The sequence below is a fragment of the Panthera onca genome, chromosome A1 (genome assembly GCF_046562875.1).
Source record: "Panthera onca isolate mPanOnc1 chromosome A1, mPanOnc1 haplotype 2, whole genome shotgun sequence".
NCBI lineage: Eukaryota > Metazoa > Chordata > Mammalia > Carnivora > Felidae > Panthera > Panthera onca.
The window spans coordinates 112,129,978-112,147,158 of NC_138339.1; the positions used below are offsets into that span (position 1 = coordinate 112,129,978).

Genomic DNA, 17,181 nt, shown 5'->3' on the forward strand with positions numbered 1-17,181 from the left:
TTTGAAGTTCCATCCATGTGAGAAAGCCCAGAGAAATTCTTGTACTTTTGTAATGGATAATAGGAGGCTTTGCAGTAGAGACATGCACACAGGGACCGTTCTCCTGGGCTCTGGAATCAGACAGCTTAAGTTTAAAACCCACTTCCAGGGGCGCCTGGGTGGCTCAGTCAGTTAAGCGTCCGACTTTGGCTCGGGTCATGATCTCACGGCTCATGAGTTCGAGCCCCGTGTCAGGCTCTGTGCTGACAGCTCAGAGCCTGGAGCCTGTTTCAGATTCTGTGTCTCCCTCTCTCTCTCTGACCCTCCCCTGTTCATCCTCTGTCTCTCTCTGTCTCAAAAGTAAATAAACGTTAAAAAAAAAATTTTTTTTTTTTTTTTAAAACCCACTTCCAGGGGCGCCTGGGTGGCGCAGTCGGTTAAGCGTCCGACTTCAGCCAGGTCACGATCTCGCGGTCCGTGAGTTCGAGCCCCGCGTCAGGCTCTGGGCTGATGGCTCGGAGCCTGGAGCCTGTTTCCGATTCTGTGTCTCCCTCTCTCTCTGCCCCTCCCCCGTTCATGCTCTGTCTCTCTCTGTCCCAAAAATAAATAAAAAAAAAAAAAAAAAAAAAAAAAAAAAAAAAGGAGAAAAACCCACTTCCAGGGGCGCCTGGGTGGCTCAGTCGGTTAAAGCGTCTGACCTCGACTCAGGTCATGATCTCACGGTTTGTGGGTTTGAGCCCCACATCAGGCTCTGTGCTGTCAGTACAGAGCCTGCTTCAGATCCTCTGTCCCCCTCTCTCTGTTCCTCCCCTGCTTATTCTCTGTCTCTCAAAATAAGTAAATCTTAAAAAAACAAAAAATAAAACCCTGTACAAACTGTATGGCGTTGAACACATTACTTAATCTCAGTAACTCAGATTACTCATTGGTCAAATGGAATATAGAATTGTGGAATGGAATTGTGGGGATTCGATGAGATAATGTATATAGGGTACAGAGCACAATGTCTGTCTCACGGAAAGTGTTCCAAAATTTTATTGTCGTTATCATCATTAGGATTACTAGTATCACCATCATCATTATTACCCTTCCCAATTCTTCACTTACTTTCCCAAGCTTCTGCTAATCTTTTTGCTTGGACTCCATTTGTTTGGCAGTGAGTCAAAAGAGGATTCATTATATGAAAGTGTTTGCCAAAGAATGTGCTTAGGAAGTTCACAGCTGATCTCTTTGGTTCCAGTGTCTAAGGATAGGCTTAACCCTTATCACCTTCTTGTTTTATTAATAATACCATGATTAGGCACTGTTTATAAAGTTATGCTTCAAAAATAAGTAGCTTGTTTGAGCCCATCTATATTTTCAGACTAAATTAACTCTCAGTTAATTTACTACTCATTGGGTGAAGCAGTATTGCCTTGATTTGTCCCAAACATCACTTCTAAGGAAGCTCCTTAATTCTAATTTTTTAACAAAAGAGCTTCTCAGTTTTTTTTTTTTGTTTTTTGTTTTTTGGTTTTAAGAGTAAATAATAAAACATCAGTGATCGTTTCTTAGATCATTCCTAATCTGTAAAGCTATACTAATATTTACTAGTTAATATAATTTTATCGATTTTTAGTAATCACTTCCTATAGATTGTGAGGTTTATTTTTTAGGTAATAGTTAAGGGATTGTTTTCCTGAGTTTAAAAAATAGTTTGGGCCTTTATTTCCAGTCAATGTTCTTTCAGGCAATGATCTCCATCTAGTGGAAAAATTGTTATATTACAACTTACAAAGAAAAATAACAAAACTAAAATATCCCATTATCAAGCATTTTATGAACTATGAATAAATTCTTGGTTTTAATAAATAACATTATTGTAAAGATTATAAAATATTTCAATATACTTAGCACTGTTTTTCCCTAAACTTAGAGTGAAAAATTTATTTAAGTTGCTTAACTTAATTGGAAAAATTATAATAATAAATTCAGAAGTTTACAGATTTGGGGGATTATATTGGTATTACTCAGTTGAACTGAGAAAAACCAAACCAAAAATCACATTCCTATATCTCTTATATTTCTGTTTATGCATAGCAGGGAAATATATTTTACTTTTTAAAACAGTATGATCATCTTGATACTGAAAAGAAATCAACATGTTTTCTTATGTGTTCACATTAGGTCCTTCTCATGCTGAAGAGCTGCCATAACAGTGTCCCCAGAGCAGAAATCTCCCCTTTTCAAAGGACTTTAGTGTCTCTCAGCTGAATACTGAATGCCTTCAAAAGCCCTCTTTAAATACTACTATTGTATGAAAACTTCTCAGAAGTCTGGATTCAACCCAACTTGAATTAATCTCATCACCTTTATTTTTGTATCTCAGTGTGCTTATAATAGGTGCTTAATAAGCACTTATTTATTTAAGCATAGCCAAGAAGAGCTTGCCAGAGATCCTGAATAAGTCTCTCATAACTGTAGATCCCTTCCCCTTCTGGCCTTCCTCAGGATTGCCCAAAGTCCCACATGCATGAAGGCATTGTTCAGGTGAAACAGATGTCCCCTGTTTGCATGTCACAGTTGCCAACATACATTTATGGTTTACATAATTATTCATTAGAGCTGAAAAGCTTCAGGAACAGTGGATGATTAAATCTAGTTAGCTCGGTAACTTTGGCCATTAACTTTTCTAGAAGCTGCTATCTTTGTCTATTAAATGAGTCTTTTCAACTCAACCTCTCATTGTCTTTTGTGACCAAATAAATACATCTATAGAGTGATGCCATTCTTTTTTTTAATGTTTATTTATTTTTGAGAGGAGAGAGAGCTCTGCAAGTGGGGAGGTGCAGAGACAGCGGGGAACAGAGGATCTGAGAAGGCTCTGTGCTGATAGCAGAGAACCCTATGCAGGGCTCAAACTAATGAACTGCGAGATCATTACCTGAGCAGAAGCCAAACACTCAAATGACTGAGTGCCTCATACAGTGATGCAATTCTTAAAAAATTCAGATTGGAAAACTTGTTTATGAATGTCCATGCTAGATTATGAGTTCTTTCTTTTCTTTTCTTTTTTTACTAGTTAGATTGATTTTGAGTCAAATGATTCTTATTTAGTCATTGATACAAAGATGATTCATGAATCATCAAGACCCTTGCTGATCTTCCACTTTGGCCTCTAATTTTTGGGTGATAACACTATTTATTAATAACTCCAATGGAGAAAGTAAAAGAATGTTTTTTTAAATGTTTTTAAATTAGGTAGTTAATAGTTGGGGTGAAATTTGTAATGGGAAAAAGATTGATAGTAGCTAAACTTGATTCATTTGTTTATTCATTCAACAATTTTTTACACTACATATTTACTGGGTTATCTGAACTATTACCCTCTTCTCATAAGAACACCTAAGACTTGACTTTAATACTGCTTGATATTTGACTAGAAGAGCTCTTTGTGGAAATTTTATGTATATTGTAAGGACTGTGAGGTCAAGAACTGTAAATTTGTGGCTCTGTCTTTTCCCAAATCTGAAATCTGTATTGCCAAGCACAGTGCCTTCCATTTATTCAATCATCCATTCAAACCACTTAGAAAAGGTTTCTGACGTGCCATGTGAAGTGCTAGGAACACTCAGAGTTTCCATTCTCAGGGAGCTCACAGTCTAGGAATGGAGACCAATTGGTAAGCATTTTCAATTCATTGTAAATGCTACCAATAGGGAGTGGAAAGATGCCTTGGGAGTACAGAAGAAGGCATGTCATAAGGGTGTGGGGCATCAGGGCAGCCTTTAAGGTAAATGTTAAGTCCTCGATGAATAGTAACAAGGAGGCAGGGGACTGGAGGGTTGAGTAGAGTAGTCAAGGGAGCAGGAGATTAGGTAGTGATGGCCTGAGACAAGGATGTGATGGTTAAGTGAGTGGAACATAAAGTGCCTGATGGAAGAGGGTTGCATGTTGAGATTGAGAAAATGGTTGATTGCATTGATTCAATCAAATGGTTGACTGAAAGTGGATAGTTAAAACTCTGTCATTCTAGCCAAGAAATTTGGACTTTACCCTGAGAACAAGAGTGAGCTATTAAAAGGTTTTGAACTGACAAAAATCATGGTCAGATTTATACTTTAAGAAGACTCACTCATGGTACAGAGTGGAAAATGGATTCAAGAGGCTAACTTAAAGTCTGTTACAATAATGTAGGTGAGAGTTGGTGAAATCCTGAACCTAATATGTTGGCATTGGGGATGGAAGGAAGTGGATACAGCAGAAATTTGTGACTGGATAGGCATAGGCAGGAGGGAGAGAAAGCTCAGGCTTGGGGAAGCAGTGGTATTAGGCAATATAATGGGAACTTGTTGAATTGAACCCAAGTAGTTAGAGAATTACTGTGTATTTCTTCTTTTCCTAAAAGAAACTTAGTAGAACTATTCTTAGTAGAATGGCTTTGTAACTTAAGTTTACAGAGACCTGTGTCTTGTATCTGGTCAGTTAACAAAAGTACCCAAAACTTAAGGAAGACAATAATATGAAGTCAGTGTATTTTTTTTTTTACCTTTGTGTTTTTTAATGTTATCATTTTTAACAGTCGGAATCAGCTGTGAATGTTCCCACTGTCACTTCCTAAACCAGAATCTCCCTTTACCACCATATCAACATGCAAGTGTTCATGGCAGTGTTATTCCTCTCCTTCTTTCACAGTTTTGATGTCGACAATGGCACATCTGCAGGACGGAGTCCCTTGGATCCCATGACCAGCCCGGGATCTGGGCTAATTCTCCAAGCAAACTTCGTCCACAGTCAACGACGGGAGTCCTTTCTGTATCGATCTGACAGCGATTATGACCTGTCTCCAAAGTCTATGTCCCGGAACTCCTCCATTGCCAGTGATATGTAAGTATAATGATGAACAAAGGGCAGAGGGAACTTCTATAGGAAATCAAGTACATTTATTTGGTCAGTTGATGATCTAATAAAACCAATGACATTTGTTCAACTGCATCATTCTCTATGTTAGAAAGAACAGTGAGTAAAATTATACAAGCTGGAAATAAATTGTAGATTTAACTTGAGTACCCTGTCACTCTTGAAAAGAAACATTTATTTTCCCAGAGAATAAATTGTCTGAGAAAAGTGAGAAATAGAATTTAAATGGAAACATTTATACTTAAAACATTAGCTTATATTCATGTAGAAACTGACTTTTAGCTACCTAGCCACAGGAACATTCATAATATTTCAAAGTGCTTTAAACTCAGTTTGAGAATCTTGAGATATTAGAATGAATAGCACTTTTAACATACCCCAGTTGATGTACCATACGGACGTTTGCACTGGTCTGCCATATCATTGGAGAGATCTTGGGAGGGCTTTGCTAAAATTAAACCATTTAAAAAATTAATGTTTATTTATATTTGAGAGAGAGAGAGAGAGAGAGAGAGAGAGAGAGAGAGTAGGGGAGAGAGATGGAGACAGAATCTGAAGCTGACTCCAGACTGCAGGCTGCGAGCTGTCAGCATAGAGACCAATGCAGGGCTCGAACTCAAGAGCAGTGAAATCATAATCTGAGCCAAAGTCAGATGCTTAACAGACTGAGCCACCCAGGAGCCCCTAAAATTAAACCATTTTTGGAATATTAATCACCAGAGGCAAGCGCTGAAAACATCAGACAGATCTGAATATCATTTAAGACACGGCACAGCTTGGAAAATGGTTAAAACTGATAAGCACATTTGCAAATCATATACGTCATTAGCTCATTTTCTCAGAACATTCCATTTTTGTGTTTACTGTAGTGTTCATTAGTTTTCTAATTTCTGGAGGTTTCTAAATAGGACTTGTGCTGTCATTTGTAATTCTGCCTCTGTATAGAGTCGATTTTGTCCTCTGCATCTGGAGATTTATCCAGCAACACTCACCATCTTTCATGACACTATCTCAAAAACTCGATACAGGTTGCAATTCCTTGTACAGGAATTAGATGATATGGAGTCTGTGAGGGTTCACTGATATTCCTGGCATGGTAACAGATTATCAAGCTACCCTTATAGGTCTAAGTGAGGTCCTAGAAGTGAAATTGTGCTTTACCCATTTTTCACAAGTATCGTTCCAGTTGCCATTTTATTAATAGTTGTTAGATGATAATACTGCATTCTTTCCAACTAAACTGCAGTCATTTTTTTTAAGTGTATTTATTTTCAGAGAGAGAGAGGACATATGTGTATGAGCAGGGAAGGGGCAGAGAGAGAGGGGAGAGAGAGAGAGAGAGAGAGAGAGAGAGAGAGAGAGAGAGAGAATCCTAAGCAGGCTTCATGCTGTCAGTACAGAGCCTAATGTGAGACTCAAACTCACAAACTGTGAGATCATGACCTGAGCCGAGATCAAGAGTTGGATGCTTAACTGACTGAGCCACTCAGGCACCCCTAAACTGCAATTATTTTGATTCAAATACTGAATTATTAAACTCCTATTTAGTAGCTGTCTTTTTTTGAAGCACTGTAGGATATACAAGAAAACTATAAGACAGGGTTCTTGACCCCAGTTAACTAATAACCTTATGGAATGACAGGTCTCAGATCTAATAATTACTGGAAAAGATAGCATATAAGCCCTAATGTGTGTCCTTGTGAGCTATAGGTAAAGTTACTTCACCACCTACCTTTATGCATAGGTCTGCACCATCTTTCCAGAAATATTCAGTTTCCTTTTGTTTTTCTCTGCCCTTTTGGCAATTAAACTTTTTCAGTAAGTTCTAGGTCTCCCTATCCTTCTGCCCCTATCCCACAGATCTACGTTTCCTTACCATGTTATATTGCCTCAGTATTCTGAAATCTATCTTCCATTCATATTGACCTCAGAAAATCCATTTATTTAAGTAATATTTGTCAGTCACCCACAGAGTGGAAGGAAGACACCAGTTATTAGAGGAAACACAAGGTGTGTCTCATCCCCTGGCCTTCATCACTCTTGGGTCCTCTCTTCCCTCCTGCTCACAGACGTCTTCTTCACCAACATCTTTTATCACACTGCAACATACTTCCCCAAAGTATAGCTCCTGACCTGTGGTCTGTGCTTTGGAAAACTCTTTTGTGTATGGGTTCAACTATCAACTTTCATCGGATGACTTCTCAATATCTCTGGCCCTGCAATCTCAGTTGAGCTCAAGATCTCTAGCACTTACATGTTTTCTGGAAATGTGTACTTTGTTATTCAGCTGTACCTGACAATCCTTAATTAGTACATGTTCATTATTAACAAGTGAGCTCTAGATCTATACCAGTATTGCCTTCCGGAAATTTATGCTTTCTTGTTCAACTGTTACCCTCATGATTAATACATTGTCATTAATTCATTGTAAAATGTAGACACGCCAAAACAACTTCCTTTTCCCAATGACCCTATTTCTATGATATTTTTGTCCCATTTTCTCATATTTGAAATTCAAGACAGTTGTTTATTCATTCACCCATCATAAAAATACTTATTGAGCAATTATAGTGTATTCAAAGCTGCCAATCTGCAGATAGTGGGAGGGTTGACATTTTAGACCAGTAAAATAAAATATGGTCAGCATCATCCTTGAGGCATTCACAAAATTGTGGGAGCAGAGAGAAGGGAAGGACCTTTTGACAGTTAGGGAAAGCCAGGCTAATGGAGGTAATATTTGCATAATTTTAGACATAGAAAAATCATGGCTCCATTAAAAAATAATAATCTGGTTGATGTGAATAGTGAAATGTGGCAGGAGGGAAAGAAGATGTGAATACAGTCTATGGGACCTGAGAGTTTTTAGGTGAGATTCAACACACTTATATTCTTTTTATTGCTTCTGATTACTCTATTGTTAAGTGATTATATAGGGTGAAGTGACCACAGGGAAGTAGGTCATGCTGAAATTCGTAGAAACAAAGTAGGTTAAGTATGATGCAGGCTCAGTCAAGAAAGTGGAGGTGGGATGACGAAGTTGGTTCAGAGGCAGGAGGATTACAAAATAGCACGCATGCGTGCATGCATGTGTGTGTGTTGGGGGACAGCCAGTGGATAGAGAGTCAAAAAGAATGCTGAAGTTTTCATCCTGAACAAGTAAATGAGTGGTGATGTTGACATAAGGAACACAGGATGGAGAATAGACAATGTAATGGCAAATAATGGAAGATGAATTTGGCTCTTACATTGTGAGGATAAAACTCTAAGGGAAACAAGACTATAGTGAAAGGACAAGGACAGAGAGCAGAAACAACTCTCCGGAGGATGAGGAGAAGAAATGAGAAGAACCAGTTACTTTCTGTAATTGCTAGGTTTGTGTTGACAGCCAAGTGAGGATAACAGAATTAGAAGCCCAGTGGGTTGAGGAGTGAATTGAAAGCCGAGGTATCAACAAATGTAGGCATCTCCTTCAAAGTCCATAAATTAAAGCGGGAGGGAGGAGTAAAGCTGCTTTAGGGAGAATTAGGTTCAAGGAAAATTTCTTGGAATTCAGGACAGGTGAAATGAGAGAAAGAGGAAGCATTAAATATGGAGCTGTACCCACTGACAAAAATACAATCAGGAGCTCAAGTAAAGGGATTAACTTTGGCAAAGTGGTAGAGAAAAGTGATGTAATCTATTGTCTAAAATTTTAATAAATTGATTTTTGAATACAAGTGCACAGATTGTTTCTCTTATACCCTCTAGTGTATTCTGGTAATGATTAAATATTCCATCCATTTTATGAAAAGCCTATATTTTATATTTACATTGTGTTTTTCTTTCTAAAGCAAACTATAAGGATGACCTAATTTTTCCCTGTACCTATGCAAGACATTTTTTTTTAATCTGATTGGGTTTATGTAAGATTGACAAATTTAATCAGGCCTTGATGCAACTCTATAAATTTTTGAAAAGTAATGTCTTGACACGTTCAGCTTTTTTTCATTCCCCCTGGATATTTACATTGGAGCAATAAGGTGGCAGACTGCTGGAAAGCATACTTTCCACTAGGGAGATCAAGTTTCTCAGAGAAGCAAGGTGAATAGAATAAATAATCACCGGGGCAGCTGGGTGGCTCAATTGGTTAAGCTTCCAACTTGGGCTCGTGTCATGATTTCCAGTCCACATGAGTTCAAGCCCTTATGTCGGGCTCTGCGCTGACAGCTCAGAGCCTGGAGCCTGTTTCAGATTCTGTGTCTCCCTCTCTCTCTACCCCTTCCCTGCTCGCACTCTGTTCCTCTCTCTCTTTCAAAATAAATAAACATTAAAAAATTTTTTAGTTTAAAATACAGAATAAATAATCACCATTTTAGTCATTAATCTGACAGTACCTATATCTTCTACACGTAAAGGATTATGCCTTCTCTTCACTTGACTCCACAAGTAGCCATATGTAAGCCTCCATTTTCTTATCTTACCTAGTTCATGATAATACTGAGAATATTATTCAGTGTCTATAATTCAACTGTACTTTATAGGGAATGATACCATCACATATTTTAATCACTTTTGATGATTTTATATTTATCGTTCTAGTTAAGCATATCCATTGAGAAAACCCCTTAGAAACTTCAAATTCAAACAGTACCATTGAAGGTCTGTAATTACCTATGTGAATGAAATGTTTGGGAAAACCTTTAAATGCTCTTTAAATTGAAATATAATTGTTTAATTTATTGAGAAAGTGAGAAGAAAAATCATTACTTCCTAACAGACAGGACATCATCATCTTATCTTCTATAAATAGATCCTAGTGAAACCCTGGAGACAATAGGGAGAAATTAAGACTAATAATGGTCATAATGGTGATCATAGCACATGTTGCCTGTGTATGTCACCCTTTACTTTTGTAAATATTTTCACGTCTGCAACCTCATTTGATGCTTTTAATAGCCCTATGGATAGGAACATCATTACACCAGTTTATAAATGAGGGATCCAAGGTCCTCAGAGCTTAAACTTTTTTAAAGCTACAACAAAAATTTTAATCATCTCTAGAACATTTTTTTGAAAATGCCGTTATAAACAAAGTCATATAATGTTGTTTATATTTGCAAATACACAGATATCCCAGGAAATTTAACAGGAGAATTATCAGTGTCAAGACAAATAGAATTTAGTAACAAAGCTATGAGTTTATTGAATACATGGTGCCTGTCAAACCACTTCACCTGAAAAGTTTTTCAGTTCACCTCTTGCCCCGATCTTCTGCCATATAAACATCAACGTACAGAACCAGAGGCAATCCAAGTAGCTCTTTATCCGTACTTACATACTTACAGCTACAGAATATGGGGGAAAGGTGCAGAAGAGGGAAGGAGAAGGAGGTGAGTAGACTCAATATACCACGGAAAATGGGGGCACACTTGGCAGTCTAGGTCCTTAGTCCCCATCATCCCATAAAAGTATAGGGCCACATTGATCATGTCTTTGGAGTGCCGCAGCACTCTGGACATCCAGCACTTCTGGACATTCTCCCAGTGAATTGACATGATCTCTCACCCCTTGTCTCAAATTGCTACCCCCTCAGCACCTCTTGAGCCTTTAGTAGTTAGCAACTGCCTCACCAACTCTTGAGCCTCGATTGTGAATTTTCAGTCCTAGCCATTCTTGGCCCCTTCTTGAGTAGAAGGATGCTGTTGCCTCTAGTCCTGAGTTTGAAAAAGGAAAGGATGATTGTTTACATATCTATCCATTTCTCCTGCTACAGGTTACATTATTCTTCCTTGGTCTTACTAGGGTATCTCTAACAAGAAAAAGAAAAAGATACGTTGCATTACAAAAGTTTTAGTCCTCACTGGATCTATGTGAAAAGTTAGTAGCATCACCTAGCTAGATTTTAGATTTTATTATACCAGTGAGTCCATCTCCTTTCTAACCTTCATTTACCCTTTGAGAGTCCTCTGGAATTAAACACAGAAAGGTATAATGGCCACATAATTCCTGCCCTAATTCCTGAGTTTTCTTGACTGAGGTGTCCTCACCCTTTGTCTATGGTATGAGAGTAAGGAGACCAGGGCCATGTTTTCATTGCCAAAACATGGGCTGCGTGCAATACCCTGGGGCACTGCAGAGAACTCACATGGCTGCCTGGGGTATTTTAAGGGAAACATTGTAACATCTGTCAGTCACCTGGGAAACCAATAGCTAGACTTAGTTCCCAGTTTCAACTTTAGGTCATTATTTTTTCTTTCCGTGATAACTTATCTTTGCAAAACTGAACTTTTGATGATTGCTGTGATCAAAAGCAAGTACTACACAAAAGTTAATGTGGAACAGAAAATGAGGGAGGCATCATCCAATCTTATTCCAAAGTGAGAAGTTGTGGGTTCCTCAATAGGTGCTAAACTGCCGTGACAAAACCTTATTCAATAGTTTGGACCTAAATATTTAATATTTGTAACTATTCATTATTTCTTTTGGCCAGTGATTGCCATAAACAATTACTGAGAACTAAGAGTGTCATGAACTGAGAAAGTCTGAGAACCTCTGTGTTAGAGTGATTGTACATGTCCTTAGGATTGGAGTTAAATCAAATCTCTGTGTGAAGAGAGATTTGGTTAAGAGAAAGAAAAAACGACTCTACAGATTTGAAGCCATGAACTTCTTGGGCTCTAGAGTAGAGAATTTGTTCCATTTCTAGTTATGTTAGGACCCCAGGTAGACAAAAACCTTTGATTATTGTCAAAAGCAATGCTATTTTGATAATGAGCCAGACAAACCATGCTTTTTCTTCCATTCCCTGTGGGTTGGCCACTATTACTATTATCATTGTAGAATATTGATGCAGACACTAACACTGGCCATTAAATACCAAGAAGCCTGTTGGCAGACTCTTCTTAGGTCGTAGAATACCTTTTTTTGCTACATTTTTTTTTCTTCTCTATTTTTTTTTTTATAATTCCACTTCTTTGTCTAGTCACTGAGGTCATTTTACATCTGCCTCAAGAGACCAAAACAACAACAAGAAAAAAAAAAACTACACCAAAAATAAGAATTCCATGAATGGTAAAAACAATATTTGTAAAGTAGTTAAACATACTTCTTCAGTCTTTGAATTAAGGAATTAAAAATACCAGCAAAGTACACATTTTATTTCTTTCTAATCTCATACTTTTAAAAAATTATAAAAAGGAAGTTCTAATGTTCTGACATTTTAAGTGATCATGTCTATTGATGCCATAGAGTAAAAATAAAGAGTTGATTTTAATGCATTACTCCAGCAAGATGGTGTGAGCATGTTTAGGTAACAAATTAATTAAGTTATTTGTTCAAATAAGCTTTGATTATCAGTGCCAAAATAATAGATATATCTTGAGGTCTTAGGGGAAATGGGAAAATAAGTATTAGTTTTGACATGTCCTTAAAGCAGGGGGAAAACAGAAATAGAGAATGACCAAACATTAAAAACTCATTATTTCTGTGATTAGAGTCCTGCAATCTATTACATCTTCAGGGGAATTTGCCCTAATATTTAGTGTGCCATTTTCCTTTCTGAATTTTCTTCATATCCTGTACACTCCTCAGTTGTTTGGACTCTAGTTTTAACTGTGTGGCAGGGGGGACACAGGGAAGAAACATAAAGATAGTCACCCAAGTGTTCTTCAGCTCCAATACCTAGGAGAAAAAGGGTCTATGAGAATGAGCTGTTTAAACTTGTAAACGTTTGATGATACAGCTATACTCTTACCTTAGACTTATTATTGAGCAAAGGGTAACATCTACTTTAAAAAAAATGAGAAGAAAAGGTGCTTAAAATAAAAGTGATCACCCCACAATTCTGTGAGTCATCAGACTCCTGCTGGAGAGTAAACTTGAATCAACCTCAGTCATGGAGGAGCCAGCTTATTTTTCAGCGTGTACAAAGAACATAATCTCTTGGAGCAATTTGTGAGTAAAATAAACTAAAATTAGGAAATTTTTAAAACCATGTTCAATAAGAAAAATGAGCACAGTAGCCTGTCCAGCGCTGTCAGTGCTGAGTGGCTCCAGGTGAGTGACTTGGGTGGAAATTATTGGCTCCTGTCTCTTGATTGGTCAGGGACAGGTGGCCATTACAAAAGAGGTTCTATCTAGTTCTGTCAGTTGTGGACACCGGGCCTGCGGGATCTCATTGGTTTCCTTTCCCCCATGTTCATTCCTCTGTGTATTAAGGAGGACTAAAATAAAAACCATGCTCCAGTGTATTCGAAAATGAAATTTTCTGAATTTAAAATTTTGGTGATGGGTGGTAGGAATGGGCAGTTGGTGACAGGCTGGGAGAAAGAAGACAGTCCATTCCTGACGGAAGTGCCACGTCCGTGTCTTCTACCATTTTCCAAATAAAGGACTGTGTTAATTGCCTGCATTTTTAGTTCAGAGTGAAATGTTTTTCCTCATTCAGCAAATATTGACAGTGGCTATTCCATGCCAGGGTATTGTTTGAAGATACCATAGGCCCACAGAAACAAGAGAAAAATTTTGTTTGGATCGTGCATTCCTGTCACTTATATTTTCTTAATTCTAGGTAGAAAAGGAGACTTTCCCAGTCAATATTAAGATTCCTATATATCCCTGTTTCACTTACATATCAGTCACTTTAAATATTTATTTTGCTTACCAGTCTTAGATCCTTAGTGAATTATTCTCCATGTCTTCTGTACTGTTATCTGAGCCATATAAAGTAATCATAGTGCTAGAACATTTATGGGATGTGTTTCTTGAGATAAGATGTACTAGGGAGTATGAGTAACTCATACCCACTAAATCCCTGCAATATGAAGCATTTAAAGGTATAGTATTACAAAAGTGGACAAAGGAAGCCTTTAACGAGACCCATGGTTTTTCTTCAGAAAAAAAAAAAAAGAAAAAAAAAAAAAACAGGTAAAGAACATCAGACACTGGACTTTGCTATTAGATTTCTGGCACCTTGCTGTGTACCACAGGTGAGATTTGAGGTAGAAATAGCACAATGATTCCACCTGCCTAGTGCAATTTCTCTCTGGTTTTGTGTCAGGTTTCCATTAACTATCTTGAGATTTCAGGGGTTTTCTTAACCCTGGACAAAGAAAAGTGTGTTGTCATTAATGACTGGACAATTTATGTCTAGACATATGTAAGCTTTCAGTTTCTGTAACTTCTCACTGGAAGTGACAAGTTAAAAGCAGGAGGAGAGGGGCGCCTGGGTGGCTCAGTCGGTTGAGTGTCTGACTTCGGCTCAGGTCATGATCTCGCGGTCCGTGAGTTCAAGCCCCGCGTCGGGCTCTGTGCTGACAGCTCAGAGCCTGGAGCCTGTTTCAGATTCTGTGTCTCCCTCTCTCTCTGACCCTCCCCTGTTCATGCTCTGTTTCTCTCTGTCCCAAAAATAAATAAACGTTAAAAACAAAATTTAAAGCAGGAGGAGAGAATAGCTGCTTGCCTCTCTGAAAATGTGGGAGGCTGCACTGTGACAGAGAATCATTTAAGCAGTTCAGTGGACAACATTGTCTCCTAATAAATGGTTATGAATGGTCCCCAAACCAAGACCTTTCAGTTCATTGTTTCACTCCCAAGGAGAACAAGGCTATATGCAGATCTCATGTTTCCTTGTCTCAATGTCCAATCCTGGTTTTGCATCTTTGAAAACTTCAAACTGAATTTGTTCTGTGCACCAGGGCCAGCTTGTTTGTTTGGCTTGTTATTTTTTGTTTCTCTGTTTGATTGCTTTTTTTTTGGGGGGGGGGGGAATTGGAGGGGGTTGCTAGAAAAGTCAGAAAACAAGCATTATGATTTATGTGCTCTCTAAAGATCCCTATGGCAATTTTTTAAGTGCATTGGAATAAAACTTTCATCTAATCATTATTATTTTCAATTATGAATACATTCCTACAGAAACTAAAAAGAAGGTAGTTGATAAAAAGAAATATTTTACATTAAATCATAGTTAGTTGCACATGTTGTCTTTTCATAGGTATTCTTTATGTTCAGTCCATTGAGTTTCTATTCATTTATTCCACCTACTGTAGAGATGAGGTAAAATTTCTAACACATGTTTCACTATTTTTTGGTTTCACTTGTTTGCTTTGCATTTGTTTATAGGTAGCCCGTTTTATACTATTTATCTAGGGAGGAGACTTGATGTTTCCCAGACAGACAACTTGTCTAGAATCCAGTTCTCCAAACACAGGAGCACTTTGCAAATGCTCAAAGATTCGTGAACAGACCTTGCAGTCATCAGTTTAAGTTTGGTATATTCACAAGGTCTACCATGTTTCCTCCTTTGTGGCTAAGCTTCAGTAGACTCTGAGGAGTGAAGCACATACCTTTAGTTTTTGACAAGTATTTGATACATGCTTAGAAGTATACAGATAGGAATATGTTCTTAAAAATGTCCTGGCATCTGAGACACCTGGGTGGCTCAGTGGGTTAAGCATCTGACTCTTAATTTCAGCTCACGTCATGATCTCACAGTTCCTGAGATCGAGCCCCGCATAGGGCTCTGTGCTGACAGCACGGAGCCTGCTTGGGATCCTTTCTCTGCCTCTGTCTCTCTTAAAATAAATAAGCATTTAAAAAATTGCTTGGCATCTGGATAGTCCTTATAATTGATAGAGAATTCTCCCATAAAATTTAATGCTTAATCCTCAAAACAATCATATTAAGAAAACTAGGAAAAATATCATTAGCTCAGTTTTAGAAATCACAAATTTCTGCTTAGAAATATTTTGCATGTGGTTGAGCACATATGCATATGCATGCACACACACACACACACACACACACACACACACACACCATGAATTACAGTCCAGGTATCTTTTTTTTTTTTTTTTAATTTTTTTTTAACGTTTATTTATTTTTGAGACAGAGAGAGACAGAGAGAGACAGAGCATGAATGGGGGAGGGTCACAGAGAGAGGGAGACACAGAATCTGAAACAGGCTCCAGGCTCTGAGCTGTCAGCACAGAGCCCGACGCGGGGCTCAAACTCACGGACCGCGAGATCATGACCTGAGCTGAAGTCAGACGCTTAACCGACCGAGCCACCCAGGCGCCCCTACAGTCCAGGTATCTTGACCCTGAATATGATAATTTTGATCAACAGCTTTTGCTAGACCATTCCTTTGGTATTTGCTGGCAGGACAGCAGCCTCTAGATGAGACTATAATAAATAAGTAAAACAATTAAACTAAAATCTTTATTTCTCTTTAAGGGATGGAGAATCTTTTTTTTCCCCCTCAAATTAGTTAATATACAGTCTAGTCTTGGCTTCAGGAATAGACTGCCATGATTCATCATTTACATATAACACAAGTGCTCATCCCAACAAGTGCCCTCCTTAATGCCCCTCACCCATTTAACCCACCCCCTCAACCCCCAGTTTGTTCTCTGTATTTAAGAGTCTTTTATGGTTTGCTTTAAGGGATGGAGAATCCTGATGGGCATTTGGGAAAATTTTTTTGGCTGAGGGTCTTTGCCATTTGCCAATCAGGAATTTTTGTTATTTCAATGTATCAATGTTCTTTTGCCTCCAAGCTGAGAGTAGATTTTTATTATTATTCAGTTATATTAAAGATTGTCTTCCCTCAGAAGACTTGCAACTGAAGTTTTCTACAGATTGCTCAAGAACTGCAGTGGTTAACATGATAATCATCAGCTATTATGATCTTCTCATATTTTAAATTAATTAAAATTAAATAAAACGTAAACTTCAGCTTCTTGATCGCACTAGTCACATTTCAAGTCCTAAGTAGCCACATGTGGCTAGTAGATCCTGTATTGGATAACATGGATAGAGAATATTTAATAGTTCTGTCATTGCAGAAATTTCTGTTGGACCGTGCTATTTCAGAATCTGGAATATGTACTATTATGTGACTGCACAATAGTCTGAATCCACTCAAGCGTGCAGAAGGCAGCATGGTGTGGTAGAAACTAAACAGCATTTTAAAGCCTGAGTTTAAGTCCAGCTACACTACACATTTCTATGTCTTGGGATTCCGTGACACAGTACGATTTCAAAAACTACCTGGGAGGCTGACCCCCAGGTCAGCAACCACATGCTTTGCCATTTTGCCATGTAAAGGACATTAACAAGAAAATCTTTATCAATATACACAATCATTTTATTTTTAAAAGGCATTTTCATTTCAGTAAAAAAGGACATGACCTTGGAATGAAGGAGAGTTTTCAAAAGGAATGTGTTTGCCTTGTTCGAAACCCTACCCCATGGTCCATGTTTGCTCTCACTTTGACAAGGACCAATGAACATTCTGTTGGGCAAGCACTAGCTCTCGCCGTGGCG

At 38.1% G+C, this 17,181-nt stretch overlaps 1 protein-coding gene across 5 annotated transcripts in view; it reads left to right on the forward strand.

Annotated features, from left to right (window-relative positions):
• PDE4D (phosphodiesterase 4D) overlaps positions 1–17,181 on the forward strand; it is a 720,383-nt gene that overhangs the window by 498,775 nt on the left and 204,427 nt on the right. For all 5 annotated transcript variants that reach the window (XM_060637805.3, XM_078449652.2, XM_078449637.2 and 2 more), the window contains exon 2: positions 4,654–4,845. In XM_060637805.3, the coding sequence (XP_060493788.1) occupies positions 4,654–4,845 (192 nt within the window). The remainder of the gene's footprint in view (positions 1–4,653; positions 4,846–17,181) is intronic.